We start from the raw sequence: 18,094 nt of genomic DNA, 5'->3' as shown, positions 1-18,094 counted from the left end.
TTTTCTCTTAGGTCCTGTTTTTCCCCAAGTCTCTGTTTTTCTCGTCCTCCTGGTTCTGACCCTTGCCTGTCCTGACTGAGCCAGCCTGCCGTACCACTCTGCCTGCCCCTGACCTCGAGCCTGCCTTCCGCCTTTTACCGTTTTGGACTCTGACTTGGCTATGAACTCTTGCCTGTCCCCGACCTGTCTTTTGCCTACCCCTTGGACTATAATAAATATCAGAGGTCAAACCATCTGCCGCCTGTGTCTGGATCTGAGTCTCGCCTTGTGTCGTTATAACTCGCATAAAAAGGTTACATGGAAACCTGTTTACTGTAACAAATTCTTGCTGAAAGAGAGATACAGTAAGTATGACACACACTCCACATTATGACAAACGTTTTAACTTTAATTGGTTGATTTAAGATTTTACATAATAGTAAATGTACTGGTTACACGTGTTATGTTTTAAAAACAGCCACCAGAGTACATGTACAGTATACCTCAACTTCAACGTTTCAGACTCGTTCTATATGCTTACCTTCACACTCCTACATTAGACCCAACAGCGATGTGGACAGCTCAAACAACACTTCAATTCAGTCCAACAAAGTCCAGAGCAGCTGCATCTATTTTACCCTTCGCAAAGTCCAGAATACTTTAGTAGCGATTGTCCTGAAAGCCCCCCATATCATCCTGGTATTATGCCCAAATAGAGAATTTCAAGTCTAGCACCAGAATAGCTTGATATGATTGGCTTGGCAAAAAGTCAGTCTGTGTTCCTTTCCTAACATCTGTGAGTTGAATACTGGCACTTCACAGCAACATGTTTTTTGGTGGTGCTTTTTTTAAGATGTTGAATTTAAAAGGAACTATAGTTGTACATTGTTATTTTTTAATCAAGTACCACAATCCAGAAGATGACTGTCCGATTCAAGTAGAATATGGAGCAACTATGCATATCTTACATCCAGTAAGATGGTCTCATTACACCAAGCTGGGACATATCAGAATGCCCTTGAAATCATGACAAACATAGTTGCTAAGAAATCAAAAAGCTAAAAAAACAGAAATGGTAATACTCAAAATAAATGTAGAAAAAAAATATGTGTGACATGTAAGTAAACAGCATTTCAAAGAGACATTGAAGCACATATGGCAGAATGCATACAGATGAAATGGTTATGTTACTCAAAGAACAATAATTAGTGCATCAATCATATTACATACTATTAGTGTAAGACATTGTGCATCATGAGTGTGTGTCGTAGTGTCCCTCATAAAAAAATACTACAGTTTGTTCTAGAATACTACAGTATTTACTATAGAAGTATGTAGTAAACTGTAGTATACTATAAAATTGTATACACTGTAGTATCCCTCGATCATGTGTAGGACTTAGTATAGAATTTTGTAGCACTGTAGAATACTATAATAAATACTACAGTATTATACACAAAAAAGCACTAGTAAATACAACAAAAAAGTCAGCAAAAATGCTACAGTCCACAAAATAAAATATTTTAAACTGTAGTATATACTACAGTATATCATTTGTACATACTGCCCATTCCCCTCCCCCATGTCCCAATTTGGGCCACCCGTAAGTTTGAAACCTACATGCCAAGTTTAGACCATATATTGTGTTCCCTATGGTTATAGAAAAGAGTAGAAGATCTGAACTCTCCGTGTCAGAACCCAGCACTACCTACAGGTTATGGAAAATTTGCTCTTAGTATTTCTCTAGTAGGTTTCTTCAAGGAGAATGCCCCCCACTTCTATGTCAAAGATAATACAACAAAAACACTACAGTACATACTACAGTCTGCAAAAACATTACCGTAATTAATATAGTATACACTACTGTTTGTTTTTACTACAGTATTTATACTATAGTAAACTGTAAATACTACAGTAAAGTTAGCAAAAACACTACAGTGAATACTGTAGTATTCCTACCATAGTGTAGACTATAGTATTTCTTCATGTGGGATGTTTGACATTTATAGGCATTGTGCATGAGAGTGTGTTGTTGAAGTTTGCTTGCATAAATATGGGTTTATAGCACTGGATGACACACCCACAACAATCTCAAAAATGTAAAGAGAACACTTGTTTAATGCTACATTGACACAAGGGCAATAGCTATGGTTTAATGAGCATAATGGTGATGGTGGTGCTATGTCTGTCCAGAACTCCAGGCTGGGTTACAGAGCCTGGCCACTCTGTCCTGCCCTTCCTCCAGGTAGGCAGGCTCCCCATGGGGGGCTGTGTGTGTGTGGGGGGGGGGGGCCTTCAAGAGGTCAGGCATGTGGCTGTATGGTCTGGCCTGGGGGTGAGAGCGTGCAGGATCATAGAGAGAGAAGAGAGAGAATTTACAACTGCCAGGTCGCAGTTGTAAATGAGAACTTGTTCTCAACTAGCCTACCTGGTTAAATAAAGGTGAAAAAAAAGGGAGGCTCCCTGACCATGGTATTAGTGGGGGATTAAGTCAGGCTGCTAGGAATGGAGGATAGCCGATTGGCGGTCATGAAGGCGTGTAGACGACTATCCAGAATCAAGCAGCATCTCACTAGCTTACCTAAGAGTATTTGTGGGGGTGGGGAGAGGAGGAAGCCACACCGAAAAGGAGGGATTTGCAGCAGAAGGAAGTGGGGCGTCCCCTGACCACAGTATAGGTCTGTAGCATCACAGCAGTGGGCCTATAGGAGGTCAGGCAGGTGGCTGTAGACCGAGTCCAGCAGGGTCTGGCTGGCTTCCTGGCTCTTGACCCCGGCAATCTCGAAGAGGCGATCCAGTTTGTCCTCTGCCATGGGGATCGCCTCGATGACGTGCAGCTCGTCAAGGTTTAGGATGTGCAGCATGTCGTCGAAGATGGGCTGCAAGTCGCACGGGTCCAGCCGGACCTGACGCAGCACCGTGTCTTTCTTCTCTGGAAGTCACAGAGGAGAGGAAGAAAATGTCAGAATGAGGAGGATAGCCTGCAACATACTGCGGATGTTAGCTACAGCTTGTTTGTTGTCCATAAAATAGGAAATCATGAATGACTAAATTAGCAGTCACGTTCTGCTGCTGGGAATAAAATCCCAGTCATCCTTATGATGACTTAGACGTATTTCTCAAAGATTTCATAGTTGATGACTTGCTATAATGGAGTATGAAATCAGGTGCACTTTATAACCAGAAGGGGGCAGTAAATACAAATACGTCACCTCTGTAGGAGCCAGTTGCTGAGCATAATTACTGAAACAGAACTGTGTCATAGTATGTGCTTACCTTTGGTGATGAATGAGCCGGTCCTGCTGAGGGCGGAGTCTTTGCTGGAGGTGGAGTCACAGCGGAGCAGAGGCTCTGATTCGTCGGGGAAGAAGCCCTTGGTCCGGTCCACAGGAGACTGCTCCACCACCACCCCAGGAGACTCCAAAGACTTGTGGACAGGACTGTGGCTCGGGGTTACATTCACAGTCATCAGCTGGTTCAGATTAAACTGCAGAGAGGGAGAGGGGAGGAGAGAAAGAGAGGGAGATGGAGAGAGAGAGAGAGAAAGGTATATTATCTACTTCACTTGCTTTGGCAAGGTTAACATATGTTTCCCATGCCAATAAAGCCCCTTGAATTGAATTGAGAGGGAGAGGGGAGGTGAGGGTCAGTGTCCGTGTTGGAAACCAATGGCTGAGAAAGCAGTGTTCGGAGTCACGCTGTTGTCCGGACAGACCACTGCACCAAATACCCCAGTTTCGTACTCCTAGTTATCCGTACACCTCTGAAGGCTCTTGCGTCTTGCTTGCCACTCTGATGATTTAAAGTATGGTATCTGTGATGACTCAAAAGCAATTTGCGACTGTTTGATAGTGGGAACACCACTCAATGGTGACTTTGATCCTGACTGCAATTGTGTCCAGCCAGTGACATGCTGAGAAGTGCCAACGCTAAAGAGATTGCTAGATAGTTGGAAGATATCCTGACACTCACACCTCACCATTGTCATCAGCTATTAGCAATTCAAGAGCTGAGTGCTCAGGCTTGTCATGTCACAGACAGTCAGTGACTTTCTTTAGCAATTGCTGACTTTTGAATCATTTACACATCACGACTTATGCCTACTATGGTACAAGTGGTTATTATTAGGCTTTGGGATACACCTGCACAAGTTTGGAAACAGGCCATTTTACGCAGTGCAGGGAGAGGACAGGGAGCTCCTGTGTGCCCAGCCCCATGCAGCCCGCGTCAGGTGACACAGTGGGCCAACCCACAGCCCCAGACCACCCACTCCCATCCGTGATTCTCTCTCCTTGCCTCAGGGAGTGTACACAACCGGCCAGACATGAAAGGGATTCTGTGGACTTGGACAAAGCAGGAATGTACTGCCCACAGACCACATGGGCCCAGTCACACACTACCAGGTATAGTACACCACTGTGCTTGCCCTAGGGCTCAGGCAAGACATAAATAACAGTCTTCTTCGGTATGGTAATGTAGTGAACTGGTGGTGTATAGACTGGATGAGCTCTTGAGAGACTTACATTTTGACTTCGGAACTGTAGAAAAAAAGGCTCTGCTGTGAGTGAGGCACGAAGGAAATGGTAAAGGGCATTTCATACAGGCGATGGAAATGCAATGGAAAACTTTCAGGGTGCTGAAAATCCAATAGAACAGTTCAATATGGCTTCACAGAAACACAATGGAATTTCATGCAGGTGATGGGAGTGCAATGGAAAACTTCTGATGCGAACATAAAATCCAATATAAAACAGCTTGATGTGGCATCAGACAGACCTCACTTACTTCTGTGTGTGTATATGATCCATATGCAGTCCCTGCTATCTCCCCTATTTGATAACAAGTTCCTCTGTGCACTAGGTCAGATAGGCAGGCAATGACACGTCTACGATGACTGGAGCACTACGCCGCTCTGGCCAAATTATGTTACAAACAGCTGTTACAAAACCGACCAACTAACCCTCCAGAGAATCCCCTGGAGACTAAAAATACTTGAACTCAGATCGACTCATCGTGGAGAATTAGGAGAAAACAGGGGGAAATGGTGTCACCGTTCCAGAAGCTTCTCTGAGTTGTCAGTAGCCAGTGACTGAGTCATTAGAGGAGAGACAGTGATCTGGCTGAGTCACTGACATAGCCTGTCAACACACACACAGCAGACCCCAGGGTAGGGACATTGTCACACATCACACAATCGCGCACACACTCAAACACACAATAGACACGCTAGGGGGTCTGGCCCTGTGTAGGGAGGAACTGCTGAGGCATCAGAGACACAGAGAACATTCACATTTTAATTTGATCACAAATAACACTGATATTTTGCTGAATCTACAGAGTAGCTGTGATTAATTAATGTGAGTAGCTACAAATTTTGGCGCTTAGGAAAGATGTGTTGCATGTTTAGTCATAAACCCTGTTCAGCAGCAAAATACAGCAGGCTATGGAAAAACTGCAATATCAAAAGACATTGTGGGTCAAGAGAGCCTTTACCTGTGTGGGTCAAGAGAGCCTTTACTTGTGACGCTGCAAACACTGATTTTCCAGCTGATACTAAACATCTTCCCCAACAGATGTGATGAAGGGCCTACCTGAAAGTACACGGTGATGAGCTTGATGCTCCTTTCCAATAAATATCCAGGGGCTTATTCTGGTGACATGAAGATAGATGCTTGCCTGCAGTTTGACAAATAAAAATGATCACTCTTTTGTCCATAATAATCTCATCATGTAGGCTATACGCGCACTGTATCTGCCAGCTGTTGGCTAGAAAGCATGTGCCAAGACCAGAGTGGGCACATTCGCTATATAGCGCAGCATTTTTACTGACAAAACCAGTTGAAAAAGCGATGGAAACCCATTTAACTTGTATTTTTTATTTGGTTCATGGGAATTTAACGGCAAAAGTTGTTTTTATGTGCACTACGTCACCACGCACAGCCTTTTATGCGAAACAAGGCAATTTGATAGAAACACATCTCTGGTTGAAAAATGGGCATAATGTTTTTATGCAGATTTTAGAATATTCACATGAACATCAGTCGCCAATTGGATGGAAACCTAGCTACAGTACATATGCATTATGAAAAACCACGCTCTGGGGAGGGGTTGGGGGTGGGATAGAGGGGGGACACAAACACACTAAGATTGGGCCTTTAAATCATTAACTGCTTTTCTGGGGATCTCACTTCCAAGGAGACAAGTGGTGTTTCCCCAGAAAATAATCACTGATTCACGATTGGAGTGTTATATTTGTGTATTGCTCTAGTATGAACTATCAAAAAACAGTATGTATGGGTAAAACAGTATGTAAACATTATTAAAATGACCAGTGTAAAATGACCAGTGAATAATGTTCAATGACTCTATGTACATAGGGCACCAGTCTCTAAGGTTGCACAGTAGAGTACAGGGTGGTAGCCGGCTAGTAACAATGACTAAGGTTCAGGGCAGGGTACAGGGCGGAGGCCCGGCTAGTGGTGACTATTTAACAGCCTGAAGGCCTGGAGATAGCAGCTGTTTTTCAGTCTCTCGGTCCCAGTTTTGATGCACCTTTACTGTCTCCACCTTCTACATGGTAGTGCTGTGAACAGGCTGTGGCTCGGGTGGCTGAGGCCCTTAATGATCTTCTTGACCTTCCTGTGACACTGGGTGCTGTAGATGTCCTGGAGGGCAGGCAGTGCACCCCCAGTCATGAGTTGGGCTGACAGCACCACACTCCGGAGAGCCCTGCGGTTGCGGACGGTGCAATTGCCATACCAGGCGGTGAAACAGGCGTAATCATGCGTGCCACTGTTGTGTCATGAGCAAACTTGATGATTGAGTTGGAGACATGCATGGCCACGCAGTCATGGCTGAACAGAGAGTATAGGACGGGGCTGAGCACGCACCCTTGTGGGGCCCCAATGTTGAGGATCAGCGTGGCAGAGGTATTGTTTTTTAATTTATTTATTTATTTATTTTTATTTTTTTTATTTTATCCCCTTTTCTCCCCAATTTTCGTGGTATCCAATCGCTAGTAATTACTATCTTGTCTCATCGCTACAACTCCCGTACGGGCTCGGGAGAGACGAAGGTCGAAAGCCATGCGTCCTCCGAAGCACAACCCAACCAGCCGCACTGCTTCTTTAACACAGCGCGCCTCCAACCCGGAAGCCAGCCGCACCAATGTGTCGCAGGAAACACCGTGTATCTGGCCCCCTTGGTTAGCGCGCACTGCGCCCGGCCCGCCACAGGAGTTGCTGGAGCACGATGAGACAAGGATATCCCTACCGGCCAAACCCTCCCTAACCCGGACGATGCTAGCCCAATTGTGCGTCGCCCCACGGACCTCCCGGTCGCGGCCGGCTGCGACAGAGCCTGGGCGCGAACCCAGAGACTCTGGTGGCGCAGTTAGCACTGCGATGCAGTGCCCTAGACCACTGCGCCACCCGGGAGGCTGGCAGAGGTATTGTTACCTCAACACCTGGGATCGGCCCGTCAGGAAGTCCAGGGTTCAGAGTCAGGGCCCCGAGCTTATTGATGAGGGTGTTAAAGGCTGAGCTGTAGTTAATTAACAGCATTCTTACAAATGTATTCCTCTTGTCCAGATGGGATAGAGCAGTGTGTAATGCAATGGTGATTGCGTCATCTGTGGATCTGTTGGGGTGTTATGCAAATTGTAGTGGGTCTAGGGTGTCGGGTAAGGTGGAGGTGATATGATTCTTAACTAGCCCACTTCCTGACGGGCCGATCCCAGGTGTTGAGGTAACAATACCTCTGCCAGCCTCCCGGGTGGCGCAGTGGTCTAGGGCACTGCATCGCAGTGCTAACTGCGCCACCCGGGAGGCTGGCAGAGGTATTGTTACCTCAACACCTGGGATCGGCCCGTCAGGAAGTCCAGGGTTCAGAGTCAGGGCCCCGAGCTTATTGATGAGGGTGTTAAAGGCTGAGCTGTAGTTAATTAACAGCATTCTTACAAATGTATTCCTCTTGTCCAGATGGGATAGAGCAGTGTGTAATGCAATGGTGATTGCGTCATCTGTGGATCTGTTGGGGTGTTATGCAAATTGTAGTGGGTCTAGGGTGTCGGGTAAGGTGGAGGTGATATGATTCTTAACTAGCCTCTCAAAGCACTTCATGATGACCGAAGTGAGCGATAGTCATTTACTTCAGTTACCTTCGCTTTCTTGGGTACAGGAACAATGGTGGATATCTTGAAGCAAGTGGGGACAACAGACTGGGATAGGGAGAGATTGAATATGTCCGTAAAATCTCCAGCCAGCTAGTCTGCACATGCTCTGAGGATGCGGCTAGAGATGTCATCTGGGCCGGCAGCATTCTGAGGGTTAATGGGCAAAGTAGGTGTTTAGCTTGTCCGGGAGCGAGGCGTTGGTGTCCGCGACAAGGCTGGCTTTCCCTTTATAATCAATGTCTGGAGTCCCTGCCACATACTGAACATCTTGTGTCTGAGCCGTTAAACTGTGTCTCCACTTTGTCCCTACACAGTTGTTTTGCCTCTTTGATTGCCTTACGGAGGGCATAGCTGGTCTGTTTGTACACGTCCATGTTCTCAGTCACCTTGCAGAGGTTAAATGCGGTGGTTTGTGCTTTCAGTTTTGCACGAATGCTGCCATCCATCCACGTTTTTTTGTTTGGATAACATCCTCTATGCACTTCCTGATGAACTCAGTCCCCAACTCAGTTTATACGTCGATACTATTCTCTGAGGCAACCCGGGACATTTCCCAGTCTACGTGATCAAAATAAACTTGAAGCATAGAGGAGCAAAATGGACGCATGATCTGATTTGCCGAAAGGAGGGCGGGGGAGAGCCTTGTAGCTGTCATGGAAGGAGGAGTAGCAATGGTCAAGAATGCTCGATGAGCGAGTAGCACTGAATATGTGTTGATAGAAGTTCGGTCGCGTTTTCCTCAGATTTCCTTTATTAAAGTCCCCAGCTACAATAATTGCAGCCTCAGAATATGTGGTGTCCAGTTTGCATAAAGTTGAGTGTAGTTCCTTGAGAGCCAGAAAACTCTCTTGGGAGGTAATGCGGTCAGCATTTGATGGTGAGGTATTTCAGATCGGGAGAACAAAAGGACTTGAGTTCCTGTACATTATCACAATCACACCACAAGTAGTTAGTCATGAAACATACACCTCTACCTTTCTATTTCCTGGAGAGTTATTTCTTCCTGTCCGCGCAATGGACAGAGAACCCTGCTGGCTGAATGGTAGGGGACAGTATATCCGGAGAGAGACATGAGTCCATAAAATAGAGTACGTTTCAGCCCCTAATGTCTCGCTGTAAGGAGATCCTTGCTCTGAGCTCGTCTACTTTATTGTCCAGGGACTTAACGTTAGCGAGTAACATACACGGAAGTGGTGGATGGTATGCATGCCTCCAGAGTCTGACGAGGAGCCCACTCCTTATTCCTGTTCTCCAGCAGCGGAGTCTTGGAGCTGCCCCTGGGAAGAAGGGAACTGTCTTGGGGAGTTCAAACAAAGGATTCAATTCAGGGAAATAGAATTTCTGGTCAAATTGCTGGTTGATCTCCAATCTAATATCCAAAAGTTATTTTCTGCTGTAGGTAATAATGCAAGAAATGTTCTGAGCAAATAATATAAGAAATAATATTTTTTAAATACTGCAAAGTTGGCTAGGAGCTAGAAATAGGACAACCATGTCTGTCGGCACCATCTTCCTGTGCAGACTGGAGAATGCACCTGGGCCTCTGAACGAATGAATGGTCCTTTAAATGGGAGTAGTAAACACTTAATAATGTCTGAAATTGGATTCCGTGTGTAGCATTGTGCCTGAAGGGGAGGCTAGAACTCTTATTATGAGAAGTGGCCTTGGTGTGGATGGAAAAGCCCCTACTGGGAGTAGAGGAAGGACCAGAGGGAAAGAAGAAGAAAACAGACAGAGGCAGCTGGCTATGACCTTTAGGACAATACCTTTTCCCAAGCGGGGATTAACACAACAACCACTGAAGCACTAAGAGAGAATCTTCATTCTGTTAAAGCAGTTTGTTTCCGAGAAGTTGACCTGAGGTCTTGCGTGCCACAGAGAGCCAATGTGTTGTGATGTTTAATCTCTTCCTCTAAATGCATCATTCAGATGACTGAGTGCTTTTTTTGAGCAGGCTAAAACATGTCTGTCTGGGGCACAGAGGAGAGAGGGAGGGTGCCCCAGAAATACCTTACATGCTGAGCAGATTGTGGCTCCAACTACACTCATTTCACTTTATGGGGAGGGTGTTTTGTCTGACATAACGTCATGTTGGTCAGGTTCCTTGCTGACTGAAGCATCATAACACGTGCCCTAGACTTTTGCAGCTGCAAAGAAACAGACAGTGAGAAGTAAAAACACTTTATTTTGACCATTAGCTGGGCAAAACTGTTTTTGCGGTGACATTATCAGTAAAAGGATATATCTCTCTGTCCTAGGGTAAACTACTACAGTGTGCCAAGGCCCTTCAGCATCATTGGTCTATGGCTAGGCCTCATTTAACACTGACAGTACAGTGACTCCATCAGTCAGCCCTAACCAGCTGAGACCGAGGGCAGGAGGAGAGACAAAGCTCAGCTCACACTGCAGCTATGGTCATCTGCAAGATTAAACAGGAGGACATGCTCCACATGCATACCAACACACGCTGACACATACAGTACATGCAGACACACACACGCACAAACAACTTGGATCAGCCTCTGTCCTTTCTGCTTCAGGCTCCTTGTCTTACAGCTATGATGAAATCACACTATTGGAATGAGAGAATATCAGCTGGGGAGGCAGATCAGCAATGTTTGGGGCTCACCACCTGTGGTTTGTTTAAAAACAACCCAGTCATGGAGGATAGCTCCAAGATGTGTCTTAATGAATTAACAAAACTGGGGTGGCAGCAGGAAACAGTATCCCCTCCCTCTCTCCTTTCCTCCCTCCTTCGCTCCATCCCTCCCATACATAAGGCAGCCAGCCCACTCTGGTGGAATCACCACACACAGACACCTCATTTATGAATCACACGGATGGGGAAGTCTTACGTCAGTGGAACCACATGGTTGTATATTATACCTCTAAGGAAGAATACCATATGTGTACACCTACAATACTGTCTGTCTGCAGCATTTCTGTCTGGTACCAATAAGAGGCACACTGCATGATGAATGGTCATCCCTCCTTACAGAGTATCCCTCATGAATCACCATTTCCTGGTGGTTTACTCTTAAGTTATTTATAACACATGACCCAGTGCTGATTCAATGGAATGAGGAGAAAATCTGTAGAAATGGCCAAGAGTGTACTGAGGAAAAACAAGGGAGGGAGGAAGGGGAGAGAGCAGCCTCCAGCACACTATGTTCCCTACTCATACTGTGCTTCTGCTTCCCTGTTCCCTCCCTCACCAAATGATTTATTAACTGCAATCTCCTCCACCATTGATTGAGACAAACCACACTAGATATTATCATCATCCAAGGATTATTAAGTAGTGACGACAAGCAGAATTACAATAGGCAGCCTGTAAGATATATCTCCGGGTCTCAATATCTCTCATAAGACGACCATAACAAGCCCTTAACTGTAAGAATCTAACTTTGAGCAGAGAAGGTCACTGGACATGGGGATAATATGATATGTATCTGAGAGATGGGAGGAAGTTAGGAGAAAAGTGGAGCGTGATGAATGATCCACTTTCGCAACTGGCCAGTCTCTCTACGTTGACCTCTGTACTGTACAGTAGCGCCAAGCCAGGACAGTCACGAGGGCCCTTCCCTTAAGGCAGGAGGGCTGGTCACCACTCTTGTGACTTGTTTAAATTAACGTTGTGATCCCATATGTGATTTCTATGTTTGCGTTCACGTTGAGTGACTTTGTGAGTGACTTTGTACTCTAGAGATTTGGTGAGATAAAATGAGAACCTGAAGGCTCATTAGTGAGGAGTGCCATTTAGCCCAAATAGCCCACCTGTGATTCAAGATGGGAGAGTTCACTGGAGGACAGAACAGATTCTCTTTGCCAGTAGGGCTTACCTGAGGATTGTCTTCCATGATGCCCCGTATCTTCTCCACCACGTCAATGCGGCGGTGGCGGTGCAGGGCGTTGATGAGCTTGGCTAGGTTGGCGTCCCCATCGCGGATGGTCCAGTGCTGCAGGGCAGCGTATGCACGCTCGTGGTCTGACTGGTAGCCGTTGGAGAATGCTGCCACTTCACGCTCCGTGGCATTGGCCAGGGATTGGTACATGTCAATCCAGTGGCTGCCAATCTGAGCTGCCACCAACTTCAGGATATCAACACCTGGGTAAAGAGAGGAGAGAACAGGTACATTTTATGCCATGTCTGAAATAGACTGGAGCCATTGATTAACAATGGATGTCACTCTTGACTAATAAGTCAATCACTAATTCACATGGACTCTGTTGATCATGAGACATGATATGATCATTTACCCCTTCAGACTTTTCAGACCTTCCTTCATTTATAGTGATTATGCCCATTAAGTACTTAGAAATCAAATTAAAAGAGCATACAATTATATTACTTGATTTTTCCTTAATTGTAAGGTTGTATCAGTTAAAAGCAATAGTTAACACTATGACTAGTGCAACAACAAAAAATGGGTCCTCTTGAACCACACTGAGCCATTGTTCCTTTCTTATAAAATGCTATTAAGTGAACACAGTGAATCTAAGATTTGTGTTGTAGAGATGTAGAGAGTGAGTTTGTATGTGTGTGCTACATAAGGATTATGACCTCTCAGTTACCCTAAGCCTAAGGTCTCAGTTAGGGGGTAATCAGAACAGTTTTAGCCGGCCTGCACGTCTGGTTGCTGCTTATGAGCGATGCACCGTCATAAACTAGTGGATCCAGGAATACACTCTCTGAAAGTGATCTTTCACCAAGCTTTACCTCAGCAGATGCATCTGAAGTTCTCCACTACCCTCCACCTCTCCGCACCTCAGAACTGGCAGCCCATCTGTTCCCTCTGCACACCCTGTCCAGACAGACTCATAAAGCTGAACTGGTCTCAACCAGATGGAGGAAGTGTTACTTTCAGTATATGAAGACAACCTCCTGATGGGTTCAAAGCCGCTTGAAGAACTGCCTGCCTGTCCTCCTGTCCGGCTTTTTGTGCTTTAAAGTAACACTGCCTATGTAGTTGAAGTAGTAGTAGTAGAAGTAGTAGTAGTATTAGAAGTAGTAGAAGTAGTAGTAATAGTAGAAGTAGTGGTACTACACTGCTGATCTAAGATAGACACTCCATTGAAATGATGTTGAGAATGCTCTTTCAGAATCTCTCTCTGATAATCACAATAGGCATGTGTGAGAGTAGCTGGTGCTGAAACAAAGGTCTTTAGTGCCAGTATGGAACATGGTTAGGCTCAGCTGCAGACTCAGCAGGTTGGTTGTCCTTTTCAGCCAGGGCCACTACCAAGGTATAAGACACTGCCTAAGCTCAGAGAGCCCAGTGTTTCTCCTGACCATGTTAACTGACTGGGAAATAAACCCAGTGCCCTGTAGCTTATAATTAGGGAACAGGGCCTGCTTTTTTCCCTGATGGTCTGGAAAACTACTGGACCTACTCATAGATGTGGCTTTTGATAGGGCAATATTGTTGTGAAAGTGTAAATGGAAAATGTGCAAACTGTAAGACATTGGATCATCTCATGCCTTGACATATGCATACTTGCTTAAGGTCCGCGCAATAGCATGACATGCTATAACTCCCTGCTGTTAATGGCATCTGGATAACAAACAATGCATAAATCCATCTTATGGTCCCCTTTGGTCTTTCATGCTAGAAATATCTATCTTTAGTCCTTACGTCATGGTCTACTGATGAATGTGTTATGATAGGTTTGAGAAAATGCATACTCGTTGGTTTTAATGTAAAAATAGTACTAAGCGGCCTCAATTTGTTTATTGTGAAACGACACAAGAGGAAAAAGAGGACATGGGGTTCTCCTCCTCACCCAACCATAGCCTTTCTGAAGCTGTAGGACCTTATCTGAAGGATATCCTACACCACACCCTGCCTGGCTGGCTCCAGTCACACTTCTGAGGGACGCAGCAGAACATGTTGACTTGTAAATACAAGCCAAGTGGCAGAAATATGTCGGGGGGAGCATTTGTTATAACAGGAAATGTCCCAGACGTGAATAGCCTAACTAATATATATTCAGACTGCCAGGCAGACACAAACATCCCCAGGTGTTAAAACTTTACTCAGTCAAAACAGAACATGTTCGCAAACAGGTGCAGAAAAACCCCATGTCTGTGAAACTGTGCCATCCCTGCAGGTTTCACGTTCCTGACCTGTTTTCCCTTGTTTTGTATGTATTTCGTATGGTCAGGGCGTGAGTTGGGTGGGTTGTCTATGTGTTGTTTTCTATGTTGGGGTTTTGTGTGTTCGGCCTGGTATGATTCTCAATCAGAGGCAGCTGTCAATCGTTGTCCCTGATTGAGAATCATACTTAGGCAGCCGGGGTTTCACGTGTGTTTTGTGGGTGTTTGTTCCTTGTTAGTGTTTCGCCACACGGGACTGTAACGGTAGGTTCATTTTGTTATTTTGTATCGCATATTGTTTTCGTGTTATTAAATTACCATGGAAACTAACCACTCTGCATATTGGTCCGATCCTTCTCGCCTCTCCTCGTCCGATGAGGAGGACGACATAGACTATCGTTACAGCAGGCATAGCCATATTCAATTGAAAGATAAGTATGTGCGTCATAATTCAACTTGAATAAATTAAAATTGAAACAAAACCTTCATTAAAACATGGGGGGGATTTCCAATTTACTAACAAAATGTCACATTCATTCCAATTCATTAATTGAATTGACGGAAAGTGAAATGGAATTGACCCAAACCTCACTCCACAGACTACAAGAAGCCACATTATGCAGACTGAACTATAATGTGCAGAGAAACTGTAACGGCAGCCTTCCTCCTCTTCACGAGAAGAGAGGGTGTAACAGGGATCGGACCAACATGCAGCGTAGCCAGTGCTTAACATGTTTAATATAACGATAAACAGTGAACACTTACAACGAATACAAAATAACAAATGTGGCAAACCGATACAGCCCTATCTGGTGCAGAGAAAACACAAAGACAGGAAACAACCACCCACAAACCCCAACACAAAACAAGCCACCTATATATGATTCCCAATCAGAGATAACACAAAACACCTGCCTCTGATTGAGAACCATATTAGGCCAAACATAGAAACAGACAAACTAGACACACAGCATAGAATGCCCACCCAGCTCACGTCCTGACCAACACTAAAACAAGCAAAACACACAAGAACTATGGTCAGAACGTGACAGTACCCCCCTCCTGAGGTGCGGACTCCGAACGCACCCCCTAAAACCTGCTGAGGCGCACAGTAGGCCTGGTGCGTGTTGCCGGAACTGGTGGTACCGGTTTGTAGACACGCACCTCAAGGCTAGTGCGGGGAGCAGGAACAGGGCACACTGGACTCTCGAGGCACACTATACACCTGGTGCGTGGTACCGGCACTAGTGGTACCGGGCTGAGGGCACGCACCTCAGGGTGTTTGCGGGGAGAAGGAACAGTGCGTACAGGGCTCTGGATACGCACATTAAGCTTGGTGCGTGGTGCCGGAACTGGTGGTACCGGGCTGGAGACACGCACCACAGGGAGAGTGCGTGGAGGAGGAACAGAGTTCTGGAGACGCACAGGAAGCCTGGTGCGTGGTGTAGGCACTGGTGTTACTGGGCTGGGGCGAGGAGGTGGCGCCGGATATACCGGACCGTGAAGGCGTACAGGAGCTCTTAAGCACCGAGCCTGCCCAACCTTACCTGGTTTAATGCTCCCCGTAGCCAGGCCAGTGCGGCGAGGTGGAATAGCCCGCACTGGTCTGTGCTGGCGAACCCGGGGACACCATGCGTAAGGCTTGTGCCATGTACACCGGCCCGAGGAGACGTACTGGAGACCAGATATGTTGAGCCGGCTTCATGGCACCTGGCTCGATGCCCACTCTAGCACGGCCGATACGTGGAGCTGGGATGTATCGCACCGGGCTATACACACGTACAGGAGACACCGTGCGCCTTTCCGCACAACACGGTGTCTGCCCGTACTCTCGCTCTCCACGGCAAGCCCGGGAAGTTGGTGCAGGTCTCCTACCTGACTTCGCCACACTCCCCTTTAGCCCCCCCCCCCCCCCAAGACATTTTTGGGGTTTCTTCTCGGGCTTCCTGGCCAGCCGTGTTCCCTAATAACACCGGTTCCCCTTCAAGGCTGCTTCCGCTCTCCTAGCTGCCTCCACCTGTTCCCATGGAAGGCGATCCTTACCAGCCAGGATCTCCTCCCATGTGTAGCAACCCTTTCCGTCCAACACCTCTTCCCAAGTCCATTCCTCCTGCTGCTGCTGTTGCCGCTGCTGCCCGTTGCTACGCTGCTTGGTCCGAGATTGGTGGGTGGTTCTGTAACGGCAGCCTTCCTCCTCTTCACGAGAAGAGAGGGTGTAACAGGGATCGGACCAACACGCAGCGTAGCCAGTGCTCAACATGTTTAATAAAACGATAAACAGTGAACACTTACAACGAATACAAAATAACAAATGTGGAAAACCGATACAGCCCTATCTGGTGCAGAAAAAACACAAAGACAGGAAACAACCACCCACAAACCCCAACACAAAACAAGCCACCTATATATGATTCCCAATCAGAGACAACACAAAACACCTGCCTCTGATTGAGAACCATATTAGGCCAAACATAGAAACAGACAAACTAGACACACAACATAGAATGCCCACCCAGCTCACGTCCTGACCAACACTAAAACAAGCAAAACGCACAAGAACTATGGTCAGAACGTGACAGAAACATCATTAATAATTCAATTTTGATAACGATCACAGTGATCCCTGATTTAATATCTACTATCAAAGCCCAAACATCCAAAGTGCATAATACAGGGTCAGTTTGGAGAGATTGTAGCTGGGAGATTGACTCGCAGTAAACCTGCAGTGGTTGGCTTGTGACCTGGTCGAGTCCAAGGCTACACTATGGTTGTCCTGCCCTGAGGTCAGAGTCGTGCCACGAAGCGACTTTGTGTTGAACGATGAGACCGACACCTGAAGCATTTTGTGACAGTTCCTATTGAGCCTGCCTACTGTCACCTTCTTTAGAGAGAATTAAAACAAAGTGACAGAGCTAGGCTAGGGGGAAATACAATCTCTGTTTTAGTTGGATATAATAGATGACCTACATGTATAATTCAGTATGCTAGCGAATGTGTACAATAGTCAGTTTCCTTAACCCCAACCCCCTGGCATGATTACAGTGGTGGCAGATTGAATATAAACAAATTACAGGATAGCTGACCGAAAATGGCTGCCAATCAGGAAATAGTAACGGGACGGAGGAGGGTTTAAAACGCTCAAAAGTAATAAAGACTCCAAATTTCATCTGTTAGTTAGATGTAAAACATAGGTTGAGTTTTCACATTGATGATGGTGCATTGAGATGAGGCGACAAGTTGTGTCACAGTTATAACCCACCGTTCCCCGGTAGGCCGTCATTGTAAATAAGAATTTGTTCTTAAATGGCTTGCCTAGTTAAATAAAACAAAATGTAAAATTAAAACAGTTTGTTCACAGCAATGTAGCGCTGCCTGCAGAGCAGAGAAATGTGGCTACTGCAAGGCTTTTCAACAGGTTACTCAGAGTCAACACAACACAAACATACTGTCATGTAGTCTCCATCTATTACAAGTAGAGCCTCTGAGAGGTGGTGAGACAATGTGGAATGTGGTTCATCTCTTATACAGTACCACAGACCCTAATGGGAAGTGGGGGCGCTGTAAAATTTTAATTGGAAAACTCAATTGAGACAGCAAACCAGCCACAGCAGGTCTGAGTTGAGAGGGCTGCATGACAAAAAGGCTACAATAGCAGCCATGCAGTCTTTCCCCTCCAGTCCATCTGCTCTGAACCTCTCTGGGGATTCCTGCTGGTGACAAAGTAAGCTTGTCATTTTTATTTACCCTTTATTTAAGTAGGCAAGTCAGTTAAGAACAAATTCTTATTTACAATGACGGCCTACCCCGGCCAAACCCAGACGACGCTGGGCCAATTGTGCACCGCC

At 45.9% G+C, this 18,094-nt stretch overlaps 1 protein-coding gene and 1 non-coding gene across 2 annotated transcripts in view; one reads left to right on the top strand and one right to left on the bottom strand.

Annotated features, from left to right (window-relative positions):
- Window positions 1-367: 367 nt before the first annotated feature.
- The window catches only part of LOC129825178 (tumor necrosis factor receptor superfamily member 21-like), a 41,207-nt gene continuing 23,480 nt past the window's right edge, over window positions 368-18,094 (bottom strand). Inside the window, exons 4-6 of the mRNA XM_055885061.1 lie at window positions 11,995-12,260; window positions 3,256-3,466; window positions 368-2,911 (exon numbers count right to left, since the gene is read on the bottom strand). Of these exons, the coding sequence (XP_055741036.1) occupies window positions 2,682-2,911; window positions 3,256-3,466; window positions 11,995-12,260 (707 nt within the window). The 3' untranslated portion in view covers window positions 368-2,681. The remainder of the gene's footprint in view (window positions 2,912-3,255; window positions 3,467-11,994; window positions 12,261-18,094) is intronic.
- LOC129825733 (U7 small nuclear RNA) lies at window positions 1,700-1,752 on the top strand. The gene has a single exon (XR_008754933.1). It is a non-coding gene; the product is annotated as a U7 small nuclear RNA (small nuclear RNA).

This window comes from Salvelinus fontinalis, chromosome 27, assembly GCF_029448725.1.
Source record: "Salvelinus fontinalis isolate EN_2023a chromosome 27, ASM2944872v1, whole genome shotgun sequence".
In the NCBI taxonomy this organism is placed as follows: domain Eukaryota; kingdom Metazoa; phylum Chordata; class Actinopteri; order Salmoniformes; family Salmonidae; genus Salvelinus; species Salvelinus fontinalis.
This window is presented reverse-complemented; position numbering and strand designations above follow the sequence as displayed.